This window comes from Alnus glutinosa, chromosome 2 (genome assembly GCF_958979055.1).
Source record: "Alnus glutinosa chromosome 2, dhAlnGlut1.1, whole genome shotgun sequence".
Classification (NCBI taxonomy): Eukaryota; Viridiplantae; Streptophyta; class Magnoliopsida; order Fagales; family Betulaceae; genus Alnus; species Alnus glutinosa.
Genome location: NC_084887.1, coordinates 31,312,443 through 31,337,776, shown reverse-complemented (window position 1 = coordinate 31,337,776; position 25,334 = coordinate 31,312,443). Strand labels below are relative to the sequence as shown.

At 35.4% G+C, this 25,334-nt stretch overlaps 4 protein-coding genes across 5 annotated transcripts; all 4 read right to left on the bottom strand.

The window, feature by feature from the left end:
• Nucleotides 1-2,460: 2,460 nt before the first annotated feature.
• On the bottom strand, nt 2,461-10,433 carry LOC133861557 (uncharacterized). The gene is made up of 14 exons (XM_062297343.1): nt 10,272-10,433; nt 8,917-8,991; nt 8,680-8,807; nt 7,375-7,465; nt 7,206-7,275; nt 6,994-7,121; nt 6,626-6,682; nt 6,175-6,351; nt 5,990-6,082; nt 4,499-4,584; nt 4,347-4,413; nt 4,171-4,237; nt 3,943-4,082; nt 2,461-2,556 (listed from the first exon to the last, which is right to left on the bottom strand). The coding sequence occupies exons 1-14, from the start codon at nt 10,404-10,406 to the stop codon at nt 2,461-2,463; spliced, it is 1,410 nt and encodes a 469-aa protein (XP_062153327.1). The 5' UTR covers nt 10,407-10,433.
• A 100-nt stretch (nt 10,434-10,533) lies between these two features.
• Nucleotides 10,534-12,353, bottom strand: LOC133860505 (uncharacterized). Its single transcript, XM_062296095.1, has 5 exons — nt 12,310-12,353; nt 11,740-11,834; nt 11,299-11,502; nt 10,955-11,059; nt 10,534-10,605 (listed from the first exon to the last, which is right to left on the bottom strand). The coding sequence occupies exons 3-5, from the start codon at nt 11,467-11,469 to the stop codon at nt 10,534-10,536; spliced, it is 348 nt and encodes a 115-aa protein (XP_062152079.1). The 5' UTR covers nt 11,470-11,502; nt 11,740-11,834; nt 12,310-12,353.
• Nucleotides 12,354-13,579: 1,226 nt separating this feature from the next.
• On the bottom strand, nt 13,580-14,833 carry LOC133860504 (uncharacterized). Its single transcript, XM_062296094.1, has one exon. It carries the CDS (start codon nt 14,831-14,833, stop codon nt 13,580-13,582), a length of 1,254 nt encoding a protein of 417 aa, XP_062152078.1.
• A 1,089-nt stretch (nt 14,834-15,922) lies between these two features.
• On the bottom strand, nt 15,923-25,310 carry LOC133861411 (uncharacterized). 2 transcript variants are annotated; one of them, XM_062297200.1, is made up of 19 exons: nt 24,532-25,310; nt 24,083-24,187; nt 23,807-23,872; nt 23,548-23,712; nt 22,829-22,903; nt 22,608-22,729; nt 19,480-19,570; nt 19,319-19,388; nt 19,107-19,234; nt 18,805-18,861; nt 18,112-18,288; nt 17,927-18,019; nt 17,183-17,268; nt 17,033-17,099; nt 16,852-16,918; nt 16,632-16,768; nt 16,408-16,499; nt 16,243-16,309; nt 15,923-16,149 (listed from the first exon to the last, which is right to left on the bottom strand). In XM_062297200.1, the coding sequence occupies exons 2-19, from the start codon at nt 24,152-24,154 to the stop codon at nt 16,063-16,065; spliced, it is 1,719 nt and encodes a 572-aa protein (XP_062153184.1). In that variant the 5' UTR covers nt 24,155-24,187; nt 24,532-25,310; the 3' UTR covers nt 15,923-16,062. The 2 variants fall into 2 exon arrangements, with proteins under 2 accessions (XP_062153184.1, XP_062153185.1); XM_062297201.1 differs by having other exon boundaries at nt 19,107-19,225.
• Nucleotides 25,311-25,334: the final 24 nt, after the last annotated feature.

Genomic DNA, 25,334 nt, shown 5'->3' with positions numbered 1-25,334 from the left:
TGTGCGTGCAGTGATGAGTAGATGTGCAAGTGAACGTGTGTGTGCGTGCAGTGATGAGTAGGTGTGCAAGGGAACGTGTGAAGTGGATTGTGCAAGTTGTGGGTCTTGCAAGTGAAGCTCAAGGGAATGGATAATGAACACATGGCAGTGCAGTTAAGCCATCGTGGGGTAGGAACAAATAGTTAGATGCACATTATGTTATTGCTTTCTTGTTAAGGGGTAGTGGGTAGACGTGGCTGAGTAGTGGGCCAGGTCTCTAGGGGATCAACTATGTTATTCAGCTTTCTTTAGTGAGTCAGTACCCAACGTGGGCTACTAGTTATGTATTTAAGCTTAACGTTTTCTATGAATTAAGCATCCAGAATATTATCTTGAATATTTCATCTCTTTACCGTGTGTTAGAGTGAAAGACTCATTTCTTACCGTGTGTTCGAGTGAGTGGAGGGATTGACCCCTTTAAGTGTCAAATTCTATCTTTATTTTCCAGTTATTTTACAGTTATTTACCTTAGAATTCTAAGGTTCATAACACGAGTCATCAATAAAGCCAAAAAGTTGCAAGCTACGGAGGTAGGGGATGATTTGGGCTTTCTAGAGAAGATAGTTGCCTCTGGAAACCTTGATTGGAAACTGATGGCATGGGTGAGATTGACAAGTGTGGTGGAAGGATTTGGTTGCTGTGGGATTGTGTGCGATATGAGCGGCGGGCGTAACGGAGGAAGAAGAGTTGCCAGACATGGTTGCAGCAGAGGTGCTCGACAAGATGCGGCAAAGAACGCATAGAAAAAGAAAAAGAGGAAAAACATGGACGAAGTTTATCGCTTGTTAATGCTCTGATACATAAACAATGTGACGTGGTGACTTTTATTTCCAATTGGCTTTGGAATATCACAAGCCGACATAAACTCCTTTACTCAACCGACTTTTGCTTTTATAAATGATTTTTCTTTTCCAATTGCTTATTTGGGATCCTAAATTTATTTTTCTCATAACGAACAATTTATTTTTCACCACACTGATATTCACGATTCACAAGTTTATATACATTTCTATTGCTGTGGGAAAGAAAATGCTGCCATGAATGGTGGCTGTGATCTTTTGTTGAAGGAGGATTTGTCTCAATACCAAGGAAAGATATAAACCATCAATCAGTGATCTTTTGTTGATGCAATGACTCGCAAACTGATGCTCTGTAGCGAAGATCATAGAAGTTGTAGCTTCTCAAATTGCCTCAACAGAACAACCATCCTGCCAGCAGTTTCCTCTGTTGCAAGATTGTCTCCCTCGGCTACAACCTACAAAACAATGCTCAATTTTCAAGGCAGTGCACACATATTTGATCTAGCAGTTAACCTTCTGTATTTAACAAGAGACATAGATGAGGACCAAAACTTCTAGGAATTGAAGGCAGAGATCAGACAGTCCTGAAAAATACATGGAACTTATTTATAGGCTTTTGGGGTGACTGGTTTTTGCTTTCTTCTTCAGTTCATCTAACCAGAAACCTTTTGCAGACCTTCCTCTGATATAGGAGGATATCTGAACTCAAATAATTTGTACAAAGTAAAATCTAAAGCAAATCTGATCTTCAAAGAGCTCAATGGTTCTTTATGACACCACACTGAACTGCAAACTTGAAAGGTTTAATAGAGAATGAATTAGGTATCATCTAAGTCTATAGTTCCCTTTGGTAAAGTTCAAAACTCCCTTATCTCCTTTGTGGTGAAGAAAACCATCTAAGGTGCTCGGGTTGAATTATCTTCATACTGCGGCTAGCATAATGAGCAGAGTCTCCTAATTCAAAGGGAAATATGGCAACCATCTTTTGTAAAGGATTTTATTTACTTATATCCTTTCTTTGTGACATTCATTCAGAAATCAAGACCGTTCCAACTCTCAGAAGGTAGGTGGGAATTGAATGGAAAATTCAATGTCAAATGATTTTATCTTTTCTAGCTTAAACAAATATTCTGCATTTCCCCTTCATTTCCTTTTTAATTTCAATGAACAAACATAGAGATAACAGAAAATTCCCTCAAAAAAATTGGGAGGAAGAAGTTAAACACATTGATGTTATCCTAATTAGTAAAGAAGGATGCAGGAGTTCCTTCATATTTCTCAAAGAATATGTATACATATGCATAAAATTATCTATTTTTTTTGCCTTTTGGGATTATATAGAAGCTTTTGATCAGACTTACTAAACAAAAAAAGAATCTTTTGATCATAATAGAATGAGAAACATGAATAATTCACCTTGGCAAAGACTTCAGTAATCTTTGGAATGTGTAGATTGTTAGGGCCTAAAAGTTCCTTATCTGACCTGAGAATCATTAAAACAATGCAAATTAATGGTGTTTAACATGGACCTGCAGTTATGCAAAAGACTTAAACGTTGAAAGAAAAGTAGAAATAGTTTGTTTTAGGAAGATTCTATCTATACAAGGTGTTCAGATGAATATTACCTTTCTACTATTGAACAAAGCTGTTCATGCACCACTTTGGCTTCAGTTGGGTCATCTTCTATTGGCAAGTAGCTTAACCAGGTGGGAACAACCTGCAAAATAGCATTATATGGAAGAGTTAAAGGGCAATACGTTGAAACACATTCAACCTACAAAAATAAATTGTTTTGCCAGGACTATTAACTCAAGAAATTATAACAATCATGAAAGAATTATTCTCCAATAAGAAAGAAAAAAAAAACTTTTAAGTATTTTCTGAAAGAAAAAAAGGGCATCTAAAGCATCTATTAATGCATTAATTGATTGAGAGTGACCCTGTCAGGAAGACATAAAGGACATGCAAATATCCTTTCAGTTGGAATTTGCCTCTAAAATCGTAAATTTAGTTAACTATGCAAATACATCTGACACATATATGCTGGAACTTATTTCCCTTTCAGCTGCTGTAGTCCTTCGACTTTGATAACACTACAACCATGAAATGAATCAAATCGGTCCTTCTAACAAAGTGATAGAGCAATGATCTCTAACAAAGTGATAGAGTAATGATCTCTAACAAAGTGGTAGAGTAATGATCTTTAAACACCATAAGAAATATGCACAAGTCATAGGTTAAAATCCAATGAAGGGCTTCTCTATTTTCCATGAAACTCCTGCTTTTTCAGCAGAGAATATAAATATGAAATAAAGGATACCAACTGGCGAGTATTTTATTTTATTTTATTTTTTTGTAAGTTTTTAAGTGGAATGTTCATTATGATGAGAAATAGTTGATTGGGAGAACTGCCGTGTCACTACAGGCTATACTCTTCCTCATGTTTCATTATTCATATTTTATTTCCTGGATAATAGATAGTGTGTATATATATATATGAATCACCAAGTCTTCCTAAAAGACAAAAGAAAATCAGAATATGTGAGGGATATTGTAATATGAAAATGTAAGCCCAATAGTACTTGGACAGTGTCCAGTCCCAGATCTAGAGTGCGGATGGGTTATAGTTGCATCAGCTTAGCAGCCGGCATGTAATACTTCATAGAGTGTTAGAAGTATTACAGCTTTTACTACAAGTCTTTTACAAAATTAATGTGGCAATCAATAATTGGTAAAATGATTAAACAGAAAATCTGAATTGTCAATTTAATTAGTTGGTGGCTGACTTGTCAATTATACACTCTTAATCATTTCATCAATTATAGACTCCCACGTCAGATTGTAAGGAATTTACAGTGAGAGCTATAGTACCCTAAGAATTTTCCAATCCAATAATGAGGACACCCAGACACCTGGCAAGCAGGGCAAAGCTGAAGTACCCCTAAGAAACTCCTATGGTGGTCAATGATCCTGGGGTCCTGTCTTCTAAGATTTTTCTTGTTTTCCATTTATCAATGAATTGAAATGCGTATCACCAATATTTGACCAACATTTGAAGTGAAAAAGAAGCATAAAATGTGGAATAACAGCATAAGATATGTACCTGAGGTGCATTAATACTCTCACGATGGAACTTGCATATTTTCCCTAGGGCTGAAACAGCAGTATCATATGCCTTTCTATTTTCTGAACTTAAGAATGCATCTGAATGACTTATCACAGAATTCAAACTGACTACAGCAACTACAGAAAGGTGAGAGTAATCCTTGATTAATAAAAGTATAATAATGTTATAGTTCCTAGTGCATGCTTAACAGGATAAGCAAGTTACCTTCAGCAATATTTTTAAACTTAGATTGGGCAAACTCAGCACAAACACCAATTCCATGTGCAGCTTCCTGCAGACAAGAGAACAGGAAGAAAAAAAAAAGAAAAGAACTTTTAGATGCACGGAAAATACTATGGGCAGCAGCAAACCACCACAGGTTCTAATTGACCGTAAAAAACCTGTTTGACATCTGAGTTCTCATCATCACAAGCTTTCAAGAGGAATGGAAGATATGTGTCATAATACCTGTCCAGAAAACATGTAGGAAAGACATACAGAATGTACAAATGAAAATCATGAATTCAAACAACACAGTTTAAGGGGAATGTACTTATGTGCAGCCTCTTGGCATTGCTGAATTACACAATTAATAATGGAAAATGCGATTGTTTTCTCTCTAGCTGTGTGATCATCTCCCTGCATGAATGACCAAGTAGAAGCAAAAACGTATTATGGGAAGAGAAAACTTTGCAACATGGTAGAGGTATACAAATACCAAATATATGAGTTTCTAAACTGTGAAATAAGAATATTTTCTATTTTTACTTAATATGAGGTACCCTAATATCTGACATTTGGTCATTCTAACCGCAAAGCCATGTATTTGGTGTTAGTTGTAATTTCATATTTTACTTAATATTTTCTATTTTTTTGCGACACACACTTGATATTCTATGGTTTGTGAAGTCAAAGCAAAGATGTTCTTTACAGGTTATTCTTGTCATGGTCCTTCTGCAGTAATAAGATAAAAAAACTGTCTGCAGTCTATTTTGCTTTGTACAGTTTTAAGCTATGCCTCTTTCTCTATGACCCCCAAAGATCGAATCCAACCATGAAAAATTACTCAATTTTTTTGTAACTACAAAATATTTTACCAATCAGTACAAGTAGATGTATGCTAGTGAAAAGTGGTTTCGTATACGCTCCAAATTACATATAAGCGGCCACTTTATTTAAGAGGTCTCTACTACCAAACTACAGAAGAATGGTGATGCTAAGAGGATAAAAGTTCAGAAGTGAATGAACTCATCTAATTGGATTTTCCAAGTTCATGTGATATGTTACCAAAAGGATGCACTAGCTAGTATTTTTCAATAGTGCAATGCTATGAGACAAAAGACCAAAGAAGATTGGAATGAAAGTGATGCGCGGCGCCAAACACGAGCCACAGATCACATGTGTAGGGACGTCGACATCAGAGGATGCCCAGGCACCTGGTGATTGAGTGATTGAGAGCTGGATCATTATTGGGCTTAGTTTGCATTTTTGTTTTATTGTTTATTTTTCAGACTGGTTTTATTATTTTATTTTGGGCTCTATGTTATTTTTAGAGGGTCATTAGCCCAAGTACTGTTACGGTTAGGATTAGGGTTTAAGTCCCAGTCCATTTAAACCTAATTTTCTATTGTATTCAGCAATTTATGATGAATTGATAAAGGTGTGTGGCCTGCAATGTGAATATAATCATGCATTGAATTGAATTTTCTCAGTCCATGCAAGATAGCTGCAGGGGAAAAACTAGCTAGTATTGTTCATATATTTTCACTTGCAGGCCACACACCCATCAGCAAAAAGATGACCCAAATTATCAGCAAGATCATTTTATTCTTTAAAGTAAAGACAAAAAGCTACAATCATAAATCCTTTCAAAGTTTCTGAGCACAACTGCACAAGAAATTATTCTGAGATACATAGATTGCTTGTGTGCATTAAATATCCTAATAATATAATGATTTTGAGATGTTACCATAAGCATCTATAAGAAGCACATGACAGATGGGAACTAAAAAGGGTAGTAGTCAAAGAGAATCTAATTACTAACCAACATGGCTGTTATATCTGACCAAAGTTTCTCAAAATAAGGCATGAATTCAGCCTTAAATACTTTGATCATCGTGATCAAGCAATTCCCAGCCTGTACCAAGAAAACAGTATGAGGCCGGCAAAAAAAGTAGATTATTGTTCTGAACCGATAAGATACAGAGAAAAGAAAATCTGAAAACGGACTTGTTGAAGGATATCTTCCAATGGCTCTTTTATGTTCTCTTCCTCTTCCATATCAAAATCTTCATCTGCTTCTCTTCCTGCCATTTCCAGATTTCTAAATGAATGCACAGCTAGCACATGCTTCATCCCATCTGCAACCAGCCCGATATGTGCTTCAGGGAAAACAAATCCAGATACCTGTACAAGAAAAGTGAGATCCTTGTGAGATAATTGTAAGCACATATGCTGTGACAGCAAACAGTGTAAAAAGCTCTTTAGAGTATTTGCTTAGAATAGAACTTAATGTAGATAATGCATTCAAATTTGAAATTGTGCTCTCCTCAACGATGACTCACAATTGTTGGGGGCACAATGTGATATGACAAACCTCCTTAGAAAGGTTTTTTTAAATGAACAAAAAAACCACACCTCCTCAGAAAGGTTAATTTCTTCAGTAAGGGAGATGACAAACCTCTACACATTTGTTCAGTGAGTTTAACATTCTTGCACATATTTCCTTCTCTGGTTCCTGCAAGGCAAATGTAGTTTCAACCTTAAAGTGCTTCACCATAGAGAAAATATGATAATGTATTGCATACTGGATACTGGAAAAGAAAAGGTGTCAAATTAGTGTTTAGTAATAACATTCAATAACCATAATCAAAAGGATGATCCTGTTCATAGCTTTTACCAAAGCAGGTATAATTAAGATGACTAATTTCTTAACATAACACATCTATACAGATAATATACCAAACGTATCACATGCAGGACATTAAAAAGAAAAAGCCAAATCAGCATCTGGTAAGAACATTCAATAACTTTAATCAAAAGTATGACCTCCTTCAAAGCTTTCACCAGAGCAGGTACAATTAAGGTGACTAATTTCTGAACATAAGACATACTATACCCTCCAGATTCTCCCTTTTGAATGGCCAATATAGCTGAACACAATAATTCCGGCATGGCTAGAAACAGAAAGTGAATAAATTAAACCACGTAACCATATGACCTATAAGAAAATGGCATTAGGAATTGCAATTATATGTTACCTGAAACAGAAACCATTTTGGTTTCAAAATGGGGATGAAATTCTAGCAGCGGAACCAAAATTTTAGCAACCTAAATCATGTAAAATCACATTAAGTTATAGCGATCATAGTTGAGATCAAAATCCTTGGGAAAAATCCATATTGAATGCATCACAAGTTCACAACTAACCTGATTGACCCAAATAAAAAAAAATTCCTTAAACTGAACAGCACAGCAGAATAGCAGGTTACAAGCCAATGCTTTTTCCCTAAGGATATCACTGCAAGACACCTACAGCCCTTAGCGAAAGCTAAAATGTGCTTGCATTATCTTTATGAAAAATAAATCTATTTTCAAGTCTTGAAAGTCTCACAAATCTCTTCTACACCGAACCAATCTTGTATATTTTTTTCAACCTAGACGACATATTGCCTGCCAGCTAGAAATTTGAATTCTACTTTTCCGGAGAGAGAGAGAGAGAGAGGGAGAAAGATACACAATCTATCAGTATGACATTTTTTTTTTTTTTGATTAGTAAATTTAATTTTATTGAAACAATCTATCAGTAGCACATTATTGAAGATAACAATGACCAACCGCCAGATAAAGCTAAGGATAAGAAATGATAAGAAACATCAGATCGTTGTAACCACTTTGTTGTGATCCACTCACTTGTAGTCTATTCAATTATTACTCTTTCTCTCCTTCTCATTGATTGTGTTTGTGTGTTCATCTTCTAGATCATTGGTCTTTGGTGTTTTTCTCGCAACAATTTGGCATCAGAACTGTGGGTTCTTTGTTTGGATTTGGAGCTATTTTAGTTTTGCTCTCGGATTGTTTTATCAAATGGATAGTTATTTCAATAGCTTTCAAATATATTTTTTGTACAGTGTTTGCTTCGATTAAGATTTTATGGTGGTTCCTATTACTTCACTTGCAAAGTTGAATATAAAGCAATTTGATGGAAAAATAATGAGGGCTTGTTCAAACTTCGGAAGGTAAGGCGAAATACCTATGACGATGTGACTAGAGATTTGTTGTGACTTGATTCAATGGAGGAATTTTGTTTATGTGACTTGATTCAATTTAAGCAGAACTAGAGATTTGTTGTGACATGGCTTGAATTGAATGGTGTTGTACCCATCACATGGGATTAAAATCCTTTGAAAGTTGGTTAGCACTTTAGCTGACTTTGTTATGTGATTTGGAAACTCTTGTTGTTTCTTTGGAAGCAAAATTTACTTATAGGCTCTAATTCCTCTTCCTTGTTGGTCATAAATTTTGATGGCCCAGGAATACTAACATTTTTTTTTGGACAAGAAAAACATTGAAATACCAAACTACTTATGTGACAAGGAAAACATTTTATTCCACAAGAAGAAAACTCAAGCAACTAATTGAAAATAGGAATTTGAGGCAACTTCCAATATAATTGTTCTTCAAAAATATTGTCAAAAGATTAATTTCTAGTAGTACTAAAAAGTTAAGGCGAACCTTTGATGAGGTGGTTCATCAGTGTTTACGCCAATGCTCAGTTCTGCAGACCAAAGAAAAATAGGCATTAAATCTCTAACGTAAGGGACAAAACTCTGCCCTAGGCATTTGCAGAGTCCTAACCATGCCTGCAAAACAGTTAAGCATTTATCACGTATAAGATTGTAAACAATGGTGAAGATTAATTACTTGATCATTTGATATGAAATATGAAAAACAAAAAGAATATACACATACCTGTAACAAGTGGATTCTCATTGAGTGATCTGTTTCGAGGGAGGATTGATGTATTGACACAAGAACTTCTATCACCTTAATAAATTACAAGTTTAATAAGTTTAATACACACATATTCATTACAAATCTATGACTGCTTTGGTTCAGAGTATTTGAAGGAGTGCCATTCCAGTTGGTTATCAAAAAATGTCACGTATCTACGAAGAAACCAAAGTAAAACATTATTCATGAAGAAAATGCACTTCCCTCAAGTCTGTCATGGAAACAAACATCCCAATGCATTTAAAAGGTTCAACTCAATGCTGAAACCACTCTGTCAAAACAAATGTCCCAATGCATTTAGGAGTTTCAAAAACATCTAAAGTATTTGTTAAAATGGGTAGTAATTATGAGGCACTTGCCTTCAACCTTGAATACCCTTTAGTTTAAGATAAATCCCTCAGCAAAAAAGTACAAACTTCTATAACAAAACTAGAAATTCAAAAATATTTTCTTGTTCATATAAGTGTAAGTCGCTCAAACTCAATCCCCTTTCAATATATGCATTCCCTATGTCTACAGACTAATAAAATGAAATGAAAGCTCGATTTCACATCAACAATTCCCACAACAAATATTTCAATGGAATTGGTGTCATCACTCTACAGTGAAGTTTTCATTTACTAATTTTTTTTTCAATTGTTCATTACTTGTCAAGTCCACAAAAAAGAATTGATCTAAGTTTTAGCCTTTGAGCTGCAAAAGACACCCGGAAATGGAGATTGTAGAGTTAAAACTAAACTTTCTTACTTATCTTGCCATGTGATCACAATTGTTTCCTTAGACATCGCATTGGAAAGAAAATATTCGAGTTCAATTTCCTAAGTTTCTAGCACGCAGCTCATAATGTTGTTTGCAGACAATACTAGGTACCATAATGATATTAAAATTGACAACCATTGACAAGAAAATTTTTTAACTGAGCTTACTTTGAAAGTGCCAAAAAACATAAATAAACTCAACTCACATTCCAAGAAAGATGAAATGAAAGTTTGCTTCTGATATTGTCCAGACGCCTAAATTATTCTAGTCTCCTTATACTAATGCTGCACATGACTTAGTCCCCTATTTTACAGTAAAGACAAACAATTGCTGCATTCCTTTCCCTATCCGAATAATAATATAGCGTGACCATTCAAACAGAAACATAAGAAAGGCTAGCAATATAGGTTTTGAGAGAATGAATTCCTTTTACCAAAGTGTGCCTGGAAATTGCTTGCTTGCATTTTACATCAGAGTTCTATGGGACATTAAAACATCTACCAGATGGTTGTATTAATAGAACCAAAAAAATATAATATGATATGAATTCTCACCTTCGTAGCATCATTCATAAATTTCTCCTTTCCAACAGCCACTGCAATGGAGCTAATGCACTCAACTGATTTGGCACGGAGCATTAGCTTAGATGCATCACTTTCATTGAAGAAAATAGCTTTCAAGGAAGCCATTGTGGCATCATAGTATAGTTGGAACTGGTCCTGCAGACGTGAATGAATGGATTGGACAAATACTTCAAAAAAAACAAAAAACAAAAAACAAAAACACAAGAAAATGAAAAAAGTATATGCTGCATTACTATACTTGTGATGAAATTGCAATCGATGCCAGAGTAGCCATAGCCTCCTCTTGTAGCTGCTGGTTCTCATTCTGGAAATTAACATGTAACATGAATATTAATGCATGATAAATTCAGAAATTGGGAAATCAATATTACTCCATATAAGAATTTGGGTCATGGAAAAGCTTCATTGGTTTGAGTTTGTGCATAGACACATATGTTTAAAGATAATAGCAAAAAAATGGTCATCATGTGTGAGTTTGTGTTCTTCTTCACAAACAGAACATAAGACCTACCCAAACCTTACTCACACCTTTACCACCGTAAATAAGCAAGGAAGCTGAGAGTTTGTATTCATATGATTATTTTGTAGGCAGATTTACACGTGTGCTCTAACAAGGTGGAAGTAACAAATATTGGTGATACTACATTTTATACCTGCAGGAGTGCAAGCAGCTTGCTCACTATTTCCTCCAAGTGAGGTTTTAAATCATTTCGAATACAATCCTTGCTGAACAAACGAATTTCCAGAGCAGCACGTTCCTGTAGAGGAAGTTTTATTACTGAAACACAATAATTGCATATGAAGCAATACAATGAGTACAGATCTAAAGATCTAGAATATCTACTTGTCACTTGATGGAGGCAAACATTTTGTTGGAAAGATAACTGAAAGGTGTTATGTATCACATTGAAAATGCATGCTACAGCTGTGATAAGCGACAATCAAAATTCAAGGATATGAATGAGTAAAGCAATAAAGAAGTCGAAAAGTAATATACCTGTAAGTGGGGAAAGTGGAAATCTGCAATCATTGCAGTTAGTGCAGGCAACATCTTATGATGATATTGAACTTGTAATGTTGGCCCCAAGTTTATACTTAGCATCCTAAACACACTCACAGCAGCCCAGCGAACTTGAGGGTTCAGATCATGTAATGAATTTGAAATCATTGTCACAACTCGCCCAAGATAATTTACGATTACCTGTGCCAAGAGAAATGAATAAAAACACACGTGTTTGTGTGTGTGTATATATTCAGCTTTTTTTTTTTCAATCTTTTCGTGATGTCTCTTAATGATGAGTCACCAAATTAATCATGAGATATCTTTTAGTACTATGTTCCTCATTGAAGATAACGCCTTCAACAATTCTTATATCTGATGCAAACTGTAGCTTATCACAGCTATACAAATGTCAAATTTTGAGGCAGAAGTGCATACCAAATAAGTGCTTAGCAGATTTATTTCCAGTCCTTTTGATGGCTTAAACTCATTTTGTATATTGTCTCTATTATGGAACCTTGTCTCTAGTTTTTCTTGAGGACAAAAAGCTTTATGTATCGATAATCAAAATCAACTCAAACCAATTCTTCTACAATCATTACAATATTTTAGAAGTTGGCTTTTTAAGAGAGACGGAAGAAAGAAAGAAAGAAAATTAGAGTCTTGCAGAAAAACACAAAGGATGTAAAAACCAACGATTTGAACATCAGTTAAAGCTCTCAAGATTTGACATAAATTTATGTGCAAAAACAAACTTAATTGTTCCTTGACATGGTTAAGAAGGCCTTTGATCATCCCCAAATGCCTGTCTCTTCACACACAAAACGTGGACAGAACGCAAACAGGGGAATTGCAAAGGGCTCTTCCTTTGCTTCAGAGAATTCTTTTATTTTGTGTCTCTTCACACCCAAAATACATGAAATGCCCTTTTCTTAAATTTTTCACTGTAATCCCTAAGAAATCATCCCATGATGTTAAGAAGCACTTTCTGCTGATACACACGCTCACCTAGTAGACCTGGGGCAGCAGAACACAAGCTTTGTGATTCTTTCTCCAATATCCTATCGATAGAATAATAGATTGGGCGGCCATACCTATCAACCGATTTTAGAATAGCTCTTTAAATTTAAGTGGGTTAGAATGACCCATTAAATTACTACAGTGTTTCGAAAACATCTTTATTCTCTTTAAAAAAAAATTAAAAAAAAAAAAAAAAAAAAAAAAAAAAACACTAAGGGGTGGATTAATACAAGAAAAACAAAATCGAATAAATGTAAAATCAGTCATTGTAATTAGCCTAAATCACAAATTATTCAATGTGGTATACAAATAATTAAAAGGTCATTAGGGTAAGCCAATATAACAATTTAGGCCTTGTTTGGTTCGTAGAATAAGTCATTGGAATGGAATGACTATTCTATTGGAATAGCTATTCTTTTATTTGGTCGGGACCTATTCCTTGGAATAGCTATTCTATAGGAATAACTATCCTTTTACGAAGAGGAATAATTATTCCTCTCATTTTTAGACAACATTTAAAAAAAAAAAAGAAAAAAAAAATCTTTAATTTTTCCAAACTAAACTTTAAAAAATCAAAAAAAAAAAAAAAGAACAAAGAATTTAGATCAGATCTGTCACCCACAGATTTAAGGTCCAATATATATATATATAAGATTTGAGTTTTTTTTTTTTTTTTTTTGAAAAATAAGAAATTATGTGGGGTTTTTTTAGTAATTTTAGGTTAATTTCAATTGTGGTATATATGTTGTCACCAAATTAAGGAATTATAATAATTATTCCATTCTACTTTTCCTCATCCCCAATAATAACTATTCATTTTCTTAATGGAATACTCATTTTACGAACCAAACGAGGTCTTAGTGTCTGCAGTCAAAACACTTGACAAATTTCGTTAATGCCTATGTCAACACTAATAAAATGATGTCATGTGTCACTCTTAGTAAAAAATAAAAATGCAAAATTAGTTGATGTAGTTTACAATTTACTCTATGAACTCAAAAGTCTTTATGGTATGCCAAAAATACAAATTAATCCCTCCAGTCAAATTTCGTTAAAAAAATGTGATAGATTTTGTTAGATGCTACATCAGCGCCAATAAAATGGTGACACATGTCAACTCTTAATACATAGATACAAATATATTAAAATAAAAATATTATTATTTTTTAATTAAACAATTTTAATTTTTAAAGTTTTTAATTTCTTTAACTTTTTTTTTTTTTTTTTTAAATGTAGAAGTTTTAAAATAAGAAACAATTCAGTGTACCTCTGAGCATCTCTCTGCAATGACGGCAAGGGTAACGATTCCGGCGTGACGTATCCGCCACCCCTTAAGAGATAGATACTCCTGTATCAACTCCAAAGAAATGGGCAGGATAAGATCCCCAGGCACTGCAGATGAAATCACACCCAACAGGCAAATTCCAAGATCATAACTCCTCGTCTTCCTCGCATTCTTCCTCGCATTCTCACCCTTGTTAGCGTCCATAATATACCACGCAGGATCATGCTCAATACGTACAAGCATGTCCATTGAAGATGAGATTAGCCTGTTCACAATCTCGCCATGCAGGTTCTGCATCATAGCGGACATTTCCTTGGTCGCGGAATCGTTTACTGCCTTGATAACCTCAAGGGCTGCATACCTTGAGCCCTCCCATAAATCATTAACCTCGGCTATTTGAACCATTGATTCACACAACTGTTTCAAGTGCTTTGTAAAGAAGCTGGGGTCTATTGCGGCCAAGCGAACCAAGTCCTTTAGACCCTCTTCAATAAACAGGTCATTCGTATCATCGATCAAATCAATTAGCAACTTTAACATTGCTGGCAAGAGATCTCCTTTGTTGTCATAGTCGACATCAAAACCCGCCAACTGCTGCACCAACAGAGACGAAGCAGAATAGGCCAAGATACGGATTTTCATATTAGGCGAGCTTAAGCACTTCAAGAATGCCAAGTAAAGAGAGTCAAATTTTGGCTTCAAGAATCGACCCATATTCATTGGCAAATCAGAGAACACCATAAAGGCCAATTCGTTCAAATCATCGGAATCAACAGACGAAACTACATAATCAAGAAGCTCTTGCCAATCTCCGTGTTCTGTCTCAAAGACCCTGGAAGCAACAATTGATATTGACTTGGACAGAGTCCTGAAATTGGTGGGGTTTATTCTTTGTTGTTGAAAGCAAGTAAAAATCCGGGGCTTGAGCTCGGTTAAGATCATGGGGGAGATGTTGGTTGACTGCCGAGATAGAAGGCCGTGGAGGAGGGTGGCGTAGAGGGAAGTGCTATTGAATTCGGTAGAGGATTCAAGGAGGTCACTGAGCTTGAGTGAGAGAGCGTTGGGGTAGTGCTGGCGGCAGTAGGCGAAAATGACCTCTGCTTGGACCCTGTCTCGGTCTTCTCCTCGTGGTGGGGTCAGGTAGGAGAGGAGAAATTCCAGTGATGAGAGGACTGGGGAGAGAAGAAGCTCTTTGACTAGGGTTTTGACCGTCTCATCGGACTCCATTAGAGGCAGAAAGAGAGCTGGATTTTCAAGACTGGGAGAGAGAGATTGAGAGTTTGAAATGAGAGTTTTGGAGGGGTTTTTATGGGAGAGAGAGAAAGGGGGGCTTCACGGGGAACGTACTTTCTGTTATGGCAGTTGGCCACGTCAGAAAGAAAAGAGAGGGAAGTCAATGGGTCAAGATAGTTATTTCAGCTGAGAAGGAGGGTACTTTTGCCATTCAGAGTAAAAGGCTATCACTTTATGGTCAATAGAGCCACCTCATATTATCCTCCATTGGGCCAAAGTCCGGAGATGTCCTCTGAGCCCAAGAAGAAGCCTGCGGGCGCGCGCCCGTGTGATTTCGGGTATTAACGGCTTTGTGCTTTGAACGTTGAACTACATTACGCTCATAGGGCTGAAGTTTTATTTTCAATAGATCCTTTTAATTATCGGTAAAGTCTTACGAATAAAACTTGTTTACCGGCCGAAAAATATCATCAATTATAAAATATTCGTGCGAAATTCAAAGAGCAAGAGTTGAGTTGAGAATAAGCAACTCCACCTCATCCTCGCTAAACTGGAGATTTAATTATCACAGTTGACAATTTATTGTGGCACAAAAAATATCCACTTAATAATGATATTCAATTGTAAAGTCAGCTTGTTGATAACGAGGTCGAGATCATCTCTAAATATAACATCCCCTTCACGTGTGAGCTTAAACTTATTTTTAATAGGTGATATCCAACACTTGTTTTAATAGATAATTAAATTTATCTCTTCTTATAAGCATAAGATTTTGAAATAAGTAGTGATTTAGCATTTGATGATAGGAATTATAAACTTAAGAATGGAGATTTCTAAAATTAAAGGTTGGAATTAGGATACAAACCACTAATGTATTTTGAAATAAGAAATTGAAACTCCCACACATTTTCATTTACAAACCAACTTTAACCCACATTATTATTAACATAAATAAGAAATTCAATCGTATATTTATTGATAAAAAGAAATTCAATCCTCGATCACAACCTCACATATGTTGTTTACATTTAGAAAGAACCAATGTAAAAAAAAAAAAAAAAACAGAAAAATAAAAATAAATACTCACCAAAACTTCTTTTTTTATTTGATTCACGGGCAGTGTTGCTTACACATTCACTGCCAAAAGAATTGTGGAGAGAATACTTTATACAAGGAAACAGAGTGTCAGCGCAATGCTACAAGAAACTGAGAAATGAAAATGGTCATAATAGCTTCTCAAATTGCATCAACAGAGCAACCATCCTGTCGGCAGTTTCCGCTGTCGCAAGATTGTCTCTCTCAGCTACAACCTACAAAACAAAATGGCAAATAAAGTTGCCTTTTAAGATCATATGGAAGCTTTTGATCACAACAAAATGAGAAACATGAGGAATTCAATTCACCTTGGTAAAGACTTCAATAATCTTTGGAAGGTGTAGATTGTCAGGGCCTAGAAGTTCCTTATCTGACCTGGGGGTCATTAAAAGAATGCAAATTTATTCAATTTATCGTTGAACTGCACTCATGCAAAAGTAATGTTGAAAGAGAGGTGTTAAGAGGAACATTACCTTTCTACCATTGAACAAAGTTGTTCATGCACCACTTTGGCTTCAGTTGAATCATCTTTTATTGGCAAGTAGCTTAACCAGGTGGGAACAACCTGCGAAATAGGTGGAAACACAAATCAACTATTTGGTCAATATACTATTAACTAATACTAGCCAATATTTGGTCAATATGTGAAGCGAGAAAAGAAGCATATAGTGTGGAACAAAAAGCACAAGACATGTACCTCAGGTGCATTAATACTCTCACGATGGAACTTGCATATTTTCCCTAGAGCTGAAACAGCAATATCATATGCCTTTCTATTCTCTGAACTTAATGCATCTGAATGTCTTATCACAGAATTCAAACTAACTACAGCAGCTACAGAAAGCAGAGACTATTTCATAATTAATAGTAGTAATGTTATAATTCCTGGTGCACGTTTAACAGGACAAGAAAGGCACCTTCAGCAATAGTTTTAAAGTTAGATTGGGCATACTCAGCACAAACGCCAATTCCATTTGCAGCTTCCTGCAGAAAAGAGAACAGAAAAAAAAAGGGGAAAAAAAGAAAGAACTTTTAGCTGCACTGAAAATACTATGGGTAGAAGAAAACCACCACAGGCACAGATTGACCCTAAAAAACCTGTTTAACATCATAGTTCTCATCATCACAGGCTTTCAAGAGGAGTGGAAGATAACTGTCAAAATACCTGTCCAGAAAACATGTAGGAAAGACATAGAATGTATAAATAAAAATCATGCCTTCAAACAACAACGTTTGAGGGGAATGTACTTATGCGCAGCTTCATGGCAATGCTGAATTACACAATTAGCAATGGAAAAGGCAATCGTTTTCTCTCTAGCTGTACGATGGTTTCCCTGCATGGAAAGACCAAGTAAAAGCAAAAGCATATTATGTGAAGAGAAAGCTTTGCAACCTTGTAGAAGTATGGTAATACCAAATATCCTAGAATTGACGAATCACGACCACAGATATCAATATAAGTTTCTACTAACGTGCTACAGAAGATGGTGATACTAAGAGGACAAAATTTCATAAGTGAATGAACCCATATAATTGGATTTTCTGAGTTTGTGGATATGTTAGGAAAAGGAAGCACTAGCTAGTATTGTTCAGTTGTGTAATGCTATGAGACAAAAGGCCGAAGGAGAGTGAATGAATGAAAAGGGTTGACAAGATCTGATAGTACATATAAAATAGAATTATGCATTGAATTGAAATTTCAATATGTTTTGATGTGCAGGCAACACACCTATCAGCAAAAAGATGCTCCAAATTATTGGAAAGAATATAATTTTATTCTTTGAAGTTCATACAAAAAGCTACAATCATAAATCCTTTCAGTGTCCTGGCACAACTGCACAACAAATTATTCTGAGATGCATAGTTTTCTTGTGCACATTAATTATCCTAATAATATGATAGCATTTTAAGGTGTTGCCATAAGCATCTATAAGAAGCACAGGATAAACGGGCACTAAAAAGGCAGTAGTTGAAGAAAATATAATTACTAACCAACATGGCTGTTATAACGCTTGAAATTTTTTTAAAGTAAGGCACGAATTTAGCCTTAAATACTTTGATTGTCGTGATCAAGCAATTCCCAGCCTGTACAAAGAAAACAGTATGAGGCCAGTAACAAAAGTATATTTTTGTTCTCAACCTATAAGATACAGAGAAAAGAAAATCGGAAAACAGACTTGATGAAGGATATCTTCCAATTGCTTTTTTCTGTTATTTTCCTCTTCCATATCAAAATCTTCTCCTGCTTGTCTTTCTGCCATTTCTAGGTTTCTAAATGAATGCACAGCTAGCACATACTTCATCCCATATGCGACCAGCTTGATCTGTGCTTTAGTGAAAACTAATCCAGATACCTGTAAAAGGAAAGTTATTGTAAACATGTGTTGAAGTATTGATTAAGTGATTAAATTTACTACATCTTTCTACCAGTTTAAGCTTTTGAGATAAGTGGTGGTTTAAATTAGAGTCAAAGATCCTGAGTTCGAATCTTGACCCCGTCATTCACTCCATTTCAATTATATTCCACGTGTTGGGCCTCACCTATTAAAAGGTAGTTTGAACTCACACATGAGGGAGAGTGTTGAAGTATTGATTAAGAAATTAAATTTACCTTTATCTATCAGCTTAAGCTTTTGAGATAAGTGGTGGTTTAACAACATGGTGTGACAATGAACAGTGTAAAAAACTCTTCAACATATTTGCTTAGAATGGAACTTAATGTGGATTATGCATTCAAATTTGAAATTTTGTGCTATAATCAAGGTCCACAATGATTCACAATTGTTCGGGTACAATGATTTACTTTAAATGAACACCAAAACCACACTTCCTTAGAGAGTTTAATTTCTTCAGCAAGGGATATGACAAACCTCTACACATTTGTTTAGCGAGTTTAACATTCTTGCACATATTTCTTTCTCCGGTTCCTGCAGGGAAATGTGGTTTTAAACTTAAAGTACTTCACCATAGAGAAAACATGAAAATGTAAGGATACTGGAAACTACAAAAATATAAATAAAAGGTGTCAAATTATTGTCTAGTAATAAAATTCAATAATCATAAGACATCTATGGAGAAAATATGCCAAATGTATTGCATATTGGAAATTAGAAAGAAAGATTCAAATCAGCGTCTAGTAATAACATTGAGTAACCATAATGAAAAGGATGACCTTCTTCAAAGCTTTCACCAAAGCAGGTATAATTAGGATGACTAGGTGCTGAACATAAGACATACTATGCCCTCCAGATTCTCCCTTTTGAATGGCCAACATAGCTGAACACAACAAGTCTGGCATGGCTAGAAACAGAAAGTGAATCAATTAAACCATGTGACTAAAGACCTATAAGAAAATGGAATTAGGAATTTCAATTATAGGTAAACCTGAAACAGAAGCCGTTTGGGTTTCAAAATGGGGATGAAATTCTAGCAGTGGAACCAAAATTTTAGCAACCTAAAACATTTAAGATCAAACTAAGTTATATCAATTATAGTTGAGATCAACATCCCTGGAAAGACTCCTTATTGGATGCATCACAACTAACCTGATTGACCCAAGTAAAAAAATTTTCCTTTAACTGACGAGCGCAGAGGCATAGCAGGTTACAAGCCAACGCTTTCTCCTTTAAGATATCACTACAAAAGACCCATATTCTCCTTAGTAAAAGCTAAAATATGCTTGCATTAGCTTTATGAATATAAATTTCTTTTTAAGTGTTGAAAGTTGCTATCACAAATCTATTATACATAGAAGCAATTATTTTGTGTATTTTTTCCAGGGGATATATATATAATTGATCTATCAGTATGCCATTATATCCTTTCAGCTATCTTCTAACGTACTCTAGCACCTGCACTTTCCAATGATCTATAACCCAGCATGAGGAAACAGAGTACTATTTTTAATTTACAAACCCTTATGTTAATGGCCAGCTTCCGAGTACTGATTTCAGATTTTCTAGCCTCTAATGATCTATAACAACAAATTTTAATGTTAGTTTGCATATAAAAATAAATGAAAGTTTCAAGAATCTATTCGTTCAGTTAAAAATGCAATGATCCTCCAGATGAAATCCTTATGAACAAAATTTGACAGATGAGAAAAGTTTGATTTGGGGTACCTCAATATCACTTTTCCTGTCTATGCTCTTATCAAAGTTCATTTAACACATTCCCCCCATTCAATTCTGCACTATTGTTGGAATACTATTGGGTCTAAAATTGAAAAAGACCAGTAGAAGCTAACTTAAAAAACTTACTACATGTGAAAAAGAGAAAGATACCTTAAAGGTCCAATTGGATGAAGCCAACAGTCTAGCTGACCAACTTAGGGATAAGAATGTGTCTCTTGAGACTAGAGTTGGGATTCTTGAGAAAGAGCTTTCCGCTTGTACTCAAATCCAAGTATCCGTAGAAGAAAAGGTGAAGAACCTAGAAAGTGACTTAAAAAATCTAGCGCACAACTCCAAAACTTGTCTAGTGGATCTGAAAAGCTAGATAATCTTCTTAGTCTTGGTAAACTATCTGGTGATAAGAAAGGCTTGGGTTACACTGAAATGGGATCTTCCACCTCTTTTACTTCAAGCTCTCCTCCTGTCACCAAAGGAAAGATTGTTTTTGTACCTTCCACTGTTAAAGGTAAAAAGGAGGAAATCAAGACTTCTCAAGTCTCAAAGAATAAGGGCAAAAAGCCCATGGTTGATGCCCAAACCCAAATCTCCTCCTAGGTCACAACCTAGGTCTAGATTTGTTCCTATGTGAATAGTTTAGACTTGATTCCTTGTGCATTTAATACATATTTTTGAGTTAAATTATTGTTAAATACATTGAGCTTATTTGATAAATTTCTTTTTTTATAATTCAAAAGTTGTTCTTTTAACATGTCTCATTTTTTGAGTAAGAGGGAGTTGTCTTTTGGTTTTTAAAGTGTTGGGTATTTTGATCATTTAGGGAGATAGAAGTCAATTTCAGGAAACTTTTATTTTCTGAGTTTCTTGTGGTTTTCGTTGAATTATCTTCTCTCTCCCAGAATCGTTGTTTCTTGATTCTAAATCACTTCTTCCTCTCATCATTTCAATTCCACATCTTTTAGAGATTTTCCTTTGTCATTTTGTGACAGAAAAGGGAGTAGTATATCTGATGATGTAATGTTATTTTAATTTGAGATTTTGTGGGATGCTATCATGGGTCAATTGAATACTATGGATGCTTTGATATGTTTGAGTATTTTAATGTTCATGCTTATTACTTATTTGTCATTTTACCTATATATATATTCTCTATGCCTTTATGTGTTTATTATTGTTCTAGAACACAGGTTCATTCTATTCAGCAGTTCAGATGTGTTGAGTCTCATATGGTTTTGGTGGTTTGATAGGAATAACTTCAGTTACAATTTGATGTATTTTATTATGTTTTGTCACGGAATTGCCAAAGGGGGATATTGTTAGATTTTGTATTCGTTTGGCAAATTCCAGTGTCAAAACATAGGTCATTTGGGTTGTAATTGATAGTAATTGAGTTAGACCTGAGTCTGGCTTGAAATTTGGTTGAAGATGCACTTTATGAAGACTCACTTGAGCGTGCAAGTTCCATGGAGAACCTGAAACTTCACTCGACCCTTGCATGACAGTTCCTCGAGCGAGTAGAAAGAAACTTCACTCGAGTGAGTTTTTGACAATTTTATCTTTAATTTGAATTCCCTATTTAATGGCCATATGTTGCCCTACCTATATACCTGTCTTACACAAGTTTTGAGGTAAGGGATAGGTAATCCTGAAAACCCTTGAGAGAGAGAGAAAGCCTATTCCTTTCTTGAGCTTAAACTTTCTTCCTTCTCTCATTCTCAAACCACTATGAAATCTGTAATCCTCTTCTGAGTGTTGAGGTTTGGCTGGTTAGTTCATTAGAACTGTAGTTCCAGAGATCGAGCGAGTTTGTTCATGAGAAGTCAAAAAGAAGGCTAGAGTTCTAGAGTTGCTTTGGAACATAGATCGAGTGCATCATTTGTGGAATTACAAGCCTAGCTTTGAGTTTACAAAGACAAACTCAAACAAGTTGTAAAACTTTTCTACTATAGTGAAACTTGTTGGTGGCTGACTACCCCCCCAGCATGGTTTTTCTTTTGAAGAGTTCTTCCACTAGGTCAACAAAAATCTCTATGTATTGCCTTCATTTACTGCACCTTTTTTTTTTTTTTTTTTTGGATTTTTGTTGTTTTTTTTTTTTTGACATGTCCACTCAAGAAGAGGGAGAGGGGATTCGAACTAGTGACCTCTGCTTCATGAAACGTGGTCCCTAGCCGATTAAGCTACCCCTTGGAGACGGATTTTTGCTAATTGATATTGTTTGGATTGTGCTTAATTTTAATTGGCAACGTTTGTCTTGGAACGCATATTGTTGGGTGTGGTTCTAGGGGTCTAAACTGTTTTTCAACTTCCAATATAAATTACATATTTGATCTTCAAAAATATTTTCAAAATATTTACTTTGTAGTAATTAAAAGTTAAGACAAACATTTGATAAATTATGTAAGGTAATATCCTTACATTATTACCTTACATTTGAGCAGTCTCATGATATCTTTGGTCAATTAAATCTCAATTAATCTTCAAAAAAAGAAAAAAGAGTCAAAACATTTAATTTCTAGTAGTACTAAAAAGTTAGGCAAAACCTTCGATCATCTTGAGCGTTTATGCCAATGCTCAAATCTGCAGACCGAAGCAAAATAGGCATCAAATCAGTAATGTAGGTGACAAAATTATCCCCTAGGCATTTGCAGAGTCCCATCCATGCCTGCAAACAGTTAAAGCATAAGATTGTCAACAAGGGTGACGATTGGTTACATCATAATTCGATATGAAATATGAAAAACAAAATAGAACATACACATACCTGTAACAAATGGATTCTTATTGAGTAATCTGTGTTGGACAAGGATTGTTGTAGTGACAAAAGAACTTCTATCACCTTAATCAATTGAAGTTTAAAATATCTCAGATATTCATTAAAAATATGTGACTGCTTTGGTTTAGAGTATTTTCAGGAGTGTCATTCTAATAACAATTGAATACCCTTTAGTTTTAAGAAAAAAACATGAGAAATTCAAAGACGTTTGCTTGTTCATGTAAGTGTAAGTCAATCAAACTAAATCCTCATTCAATATATTGATTCCCTGTATTCTCAATGGATTGGGTGTCCTCAGTCACAATGTAGTTTTCCTTTGATTTTTCGAATCGTTCATTACTCCTCAAGTACACAAATGACAACAAATTTTGACTAAACTTCCTTCGAAAGTGCCAAAAAACCAAGATAAACACAATTCAAACTCTCAGAGAGATAAAATGAACATTTGCTTCTGATAGTGTCCAGATTCTTAAATTATTCAAGTCTCGTTATACTAATTCTGTACATGACTTAGTCCTATTTAACAGTAAAGGCAAGCATTTGCTGTACCCCTTTCCCTATCAGAGTAAGAATACAGCAATATTGGTGCTGAAAGAATGAATTCTTTTTGCCAAAGTATGCCAGGCAATTGACCGTGCCATTTTAGATCAGAACATTAAAACAACAACCAACAGAACCAGAAAATAGAATATTATATGAATTCTCACCTTCGTTGCATCATTCATAAATTTCTCCTCTCCAACAACCATTGCAAGGTAACTAATGCACTCAGCTGATTTTGCGCGGAGCAAGAGCTTAGATGCATCAGTTTCGTTGAAAAAGACAGATTTCAAGGAAGCCATAGTGACATCATAGCATATATGGAACTGGTCCTGCAGCCATGCATGCATGGATTATGGATAGAACAACCAATTTTAAAACAAAAACCGAAAACACAAGAAAACAAAAAAAGCATATCACAAGTACCTGCGAGAAAATTGCAACTGATGCCAGAGTAGACACAGCCCCCTCCTGCAGATGCTGATTCTCATTCTGGAAATTCACATAAAACATGAATATTTAATGCGTGAGGGAACTCGTACTCACATATAAAATGAATATGGATTGGGGAAAAGCTTCGTTGATTGGAGTTTGTGCATAGCCACATATATTTAAAGAGTAGCAGAAATGGTCATTGTCTGCGAGTTTGTATTCTTCTTCACAAACAGAACCTAATATCAACCCAATCCTGGAATTTTATACCTGCAGGAGTGCAAGCAGTTTGCTCACTATTTCCTCCAAGTGAGGCGTTAAATCATTTGGACGACAACCCATGCTGAAGAAACGAATTGCCAGAGCAGCATGTGCCTGTATGAGAACAATTTATTCACGTACTGAAACATTAAGTAATTGCAAATGAAGCAATACAATGACTACAGCTCTAAAGTTCTAGTGTATCTACTTGTTGCTTGATGGAGAGAAATATTTTGTGTCAAAGACAGCTGAAAGTTACATTAAAAAGGCCAAGTATCCATAACTTGTGATGCATAAATCTATGAAGACTACAAACCGCCATATAAATCTTTATAAGGTTCTTGCAGCCCATTTAACTGCCAATCTATAAATTCAGTATTCTTTTTAGAACCCAAAGTTACATAAAGTGACAAATGGACTTCATAGCCTTAAACGTGTCTCCAGAAAATTTCTGCTACCTCCACATTTCAGCTTTCTCTCCTACACGTTGAAGCCATACCCAATGCTTCAGAAAAATACTCCCACATGCCTTGCCCAACGCTGCCTCCTCCTACCTATATAAACCAGCAGACACCCCCTCCTCTTACCCCCTCCAGCTATCAATCGTGTGTTATCCAAAGAAAAAGAAAAGACTCAGCAGGTATTTCTATTGGCAACTTTTTCTTTTAATTTATTGTTCTGATTTTGGGTAAAACACGTACGCCTCCCCCTTTTCTTCTTTTCCTCTTCTTTCTCTCCTTTTCTCCCCCGCTTTTTTTCTTCTTCTTTCTCGTTCTTTTCTTTCCTCTTCGTCCGAGCAAACGAGAGAGGAAGATCAGAGAGACCGAGAGAGAAAGAAAGAGAGAGCGAGAGACAGAGACAGAGACAGAGAGCTTGAGGGAGACGTGCGGTGGGCTAGCCACCGTTTGGGGCGGACGACGGCGCCTGGGCCGGTGGGGCCAGGGAGCTTGGATTTCGGCGTTTTATCGGTACCCAAACAAGAAGAAATCCATTTTTTTTTTTTTTGGGTGAGTGAAATTCTTAGGTTTGATTCACGGCTGAAAGAAGGGGTTGTGAAAATTTTTGGGTTCTTTTGAGAATAAGTTTTTGGGTTTGTAGATGTTGAGAATTTCTGGGTTTATTTTGAAACTTCGATGGAATTATGTTGGTGTTGGTTTGGAATGGGATGTGGTATATATGCAGAGATCAGGTTCAATAGTAGTTGCTAGCCTTGTTCTGAGAGTGCATGAGCCCATGACAGTGCTGAGTCTCTGATTGCAAA

Excerpts from the sequence above, each read along its gene's own strand:
- LOC133861557 (XM_062297343.1), bottom strand. The coding sequence starts at position 10,406 with ATGGCTTCCTTGAAAGCTATTTTCTTCAATGAAAGTGATGCATCTAAG. Across the intron at positions 8,992-10,271 it reads TTATGAATGATGCTACGAAG|GTGATAGAAGTTCTTGTGTC; the intron begins GTGAGAATTCAT and ends TAATTTATTAAG. Across the intron at positions 7,466-8,679 it reads GATGAACCACCTCATCAAAG|TGATATCCTTAGGGAAAAAG; the intron begins GTTCGCCTTAAC and ends GGTGTCTTGCAG.
- LOC133860505 (XM_062296095.1), bottom strand. The coding sequence starts at position 11,469 with ATGATTTCAAATTCATTACATGATCTGAACCCTCAAGTTCGCTGGGCT. Across the intron at positions 11,060-11,298 it reads TCCACTTTCCCCACTTACAG|GAACGTGCTGCTCTGGAAAT; the intron begins GTATATTACTTT and ends CTTCCTCTACAG. Across the intron at positions 10,606-10,954 it reads AGCTGCTTGCACTCCTGCAG|AATGAGAACCAGCAGCTACA; the intron begins GTATAAAATGTA and ends GTTAATTTCCAG.
- LOC133860504 (XM_062296094.1), bottom strand. The coding sequence starts at position 14,833 with ATGGAGTCCGATGAGACGGTCAAAACCCTAGTCAAAGAGCTTCTTCTC.
- LOC133861411 (XM_062297200.1), bottom strand. The coding sequence starts at position 24,154 with ATGGGTTGTCGTCCAAATGATTTAACGCCTCACTTGGAGGAAATAGTG. Across the intron at positions 23,873-24,082 it reads AACTGCTTGCACTCCTGCAG|AATGAGAATCAGCATCTGCA; the intron begins GTATAAAATTCC and ends GTGAATTTCCAG. Across the intron at positions 22,904-23,547 it reads TTATGAATGATGCAACGAAG|GTGATAGAAGTTCTTTTGTC; the intron begins GTGAGAATTCAT and ends CAATTGATTAAG.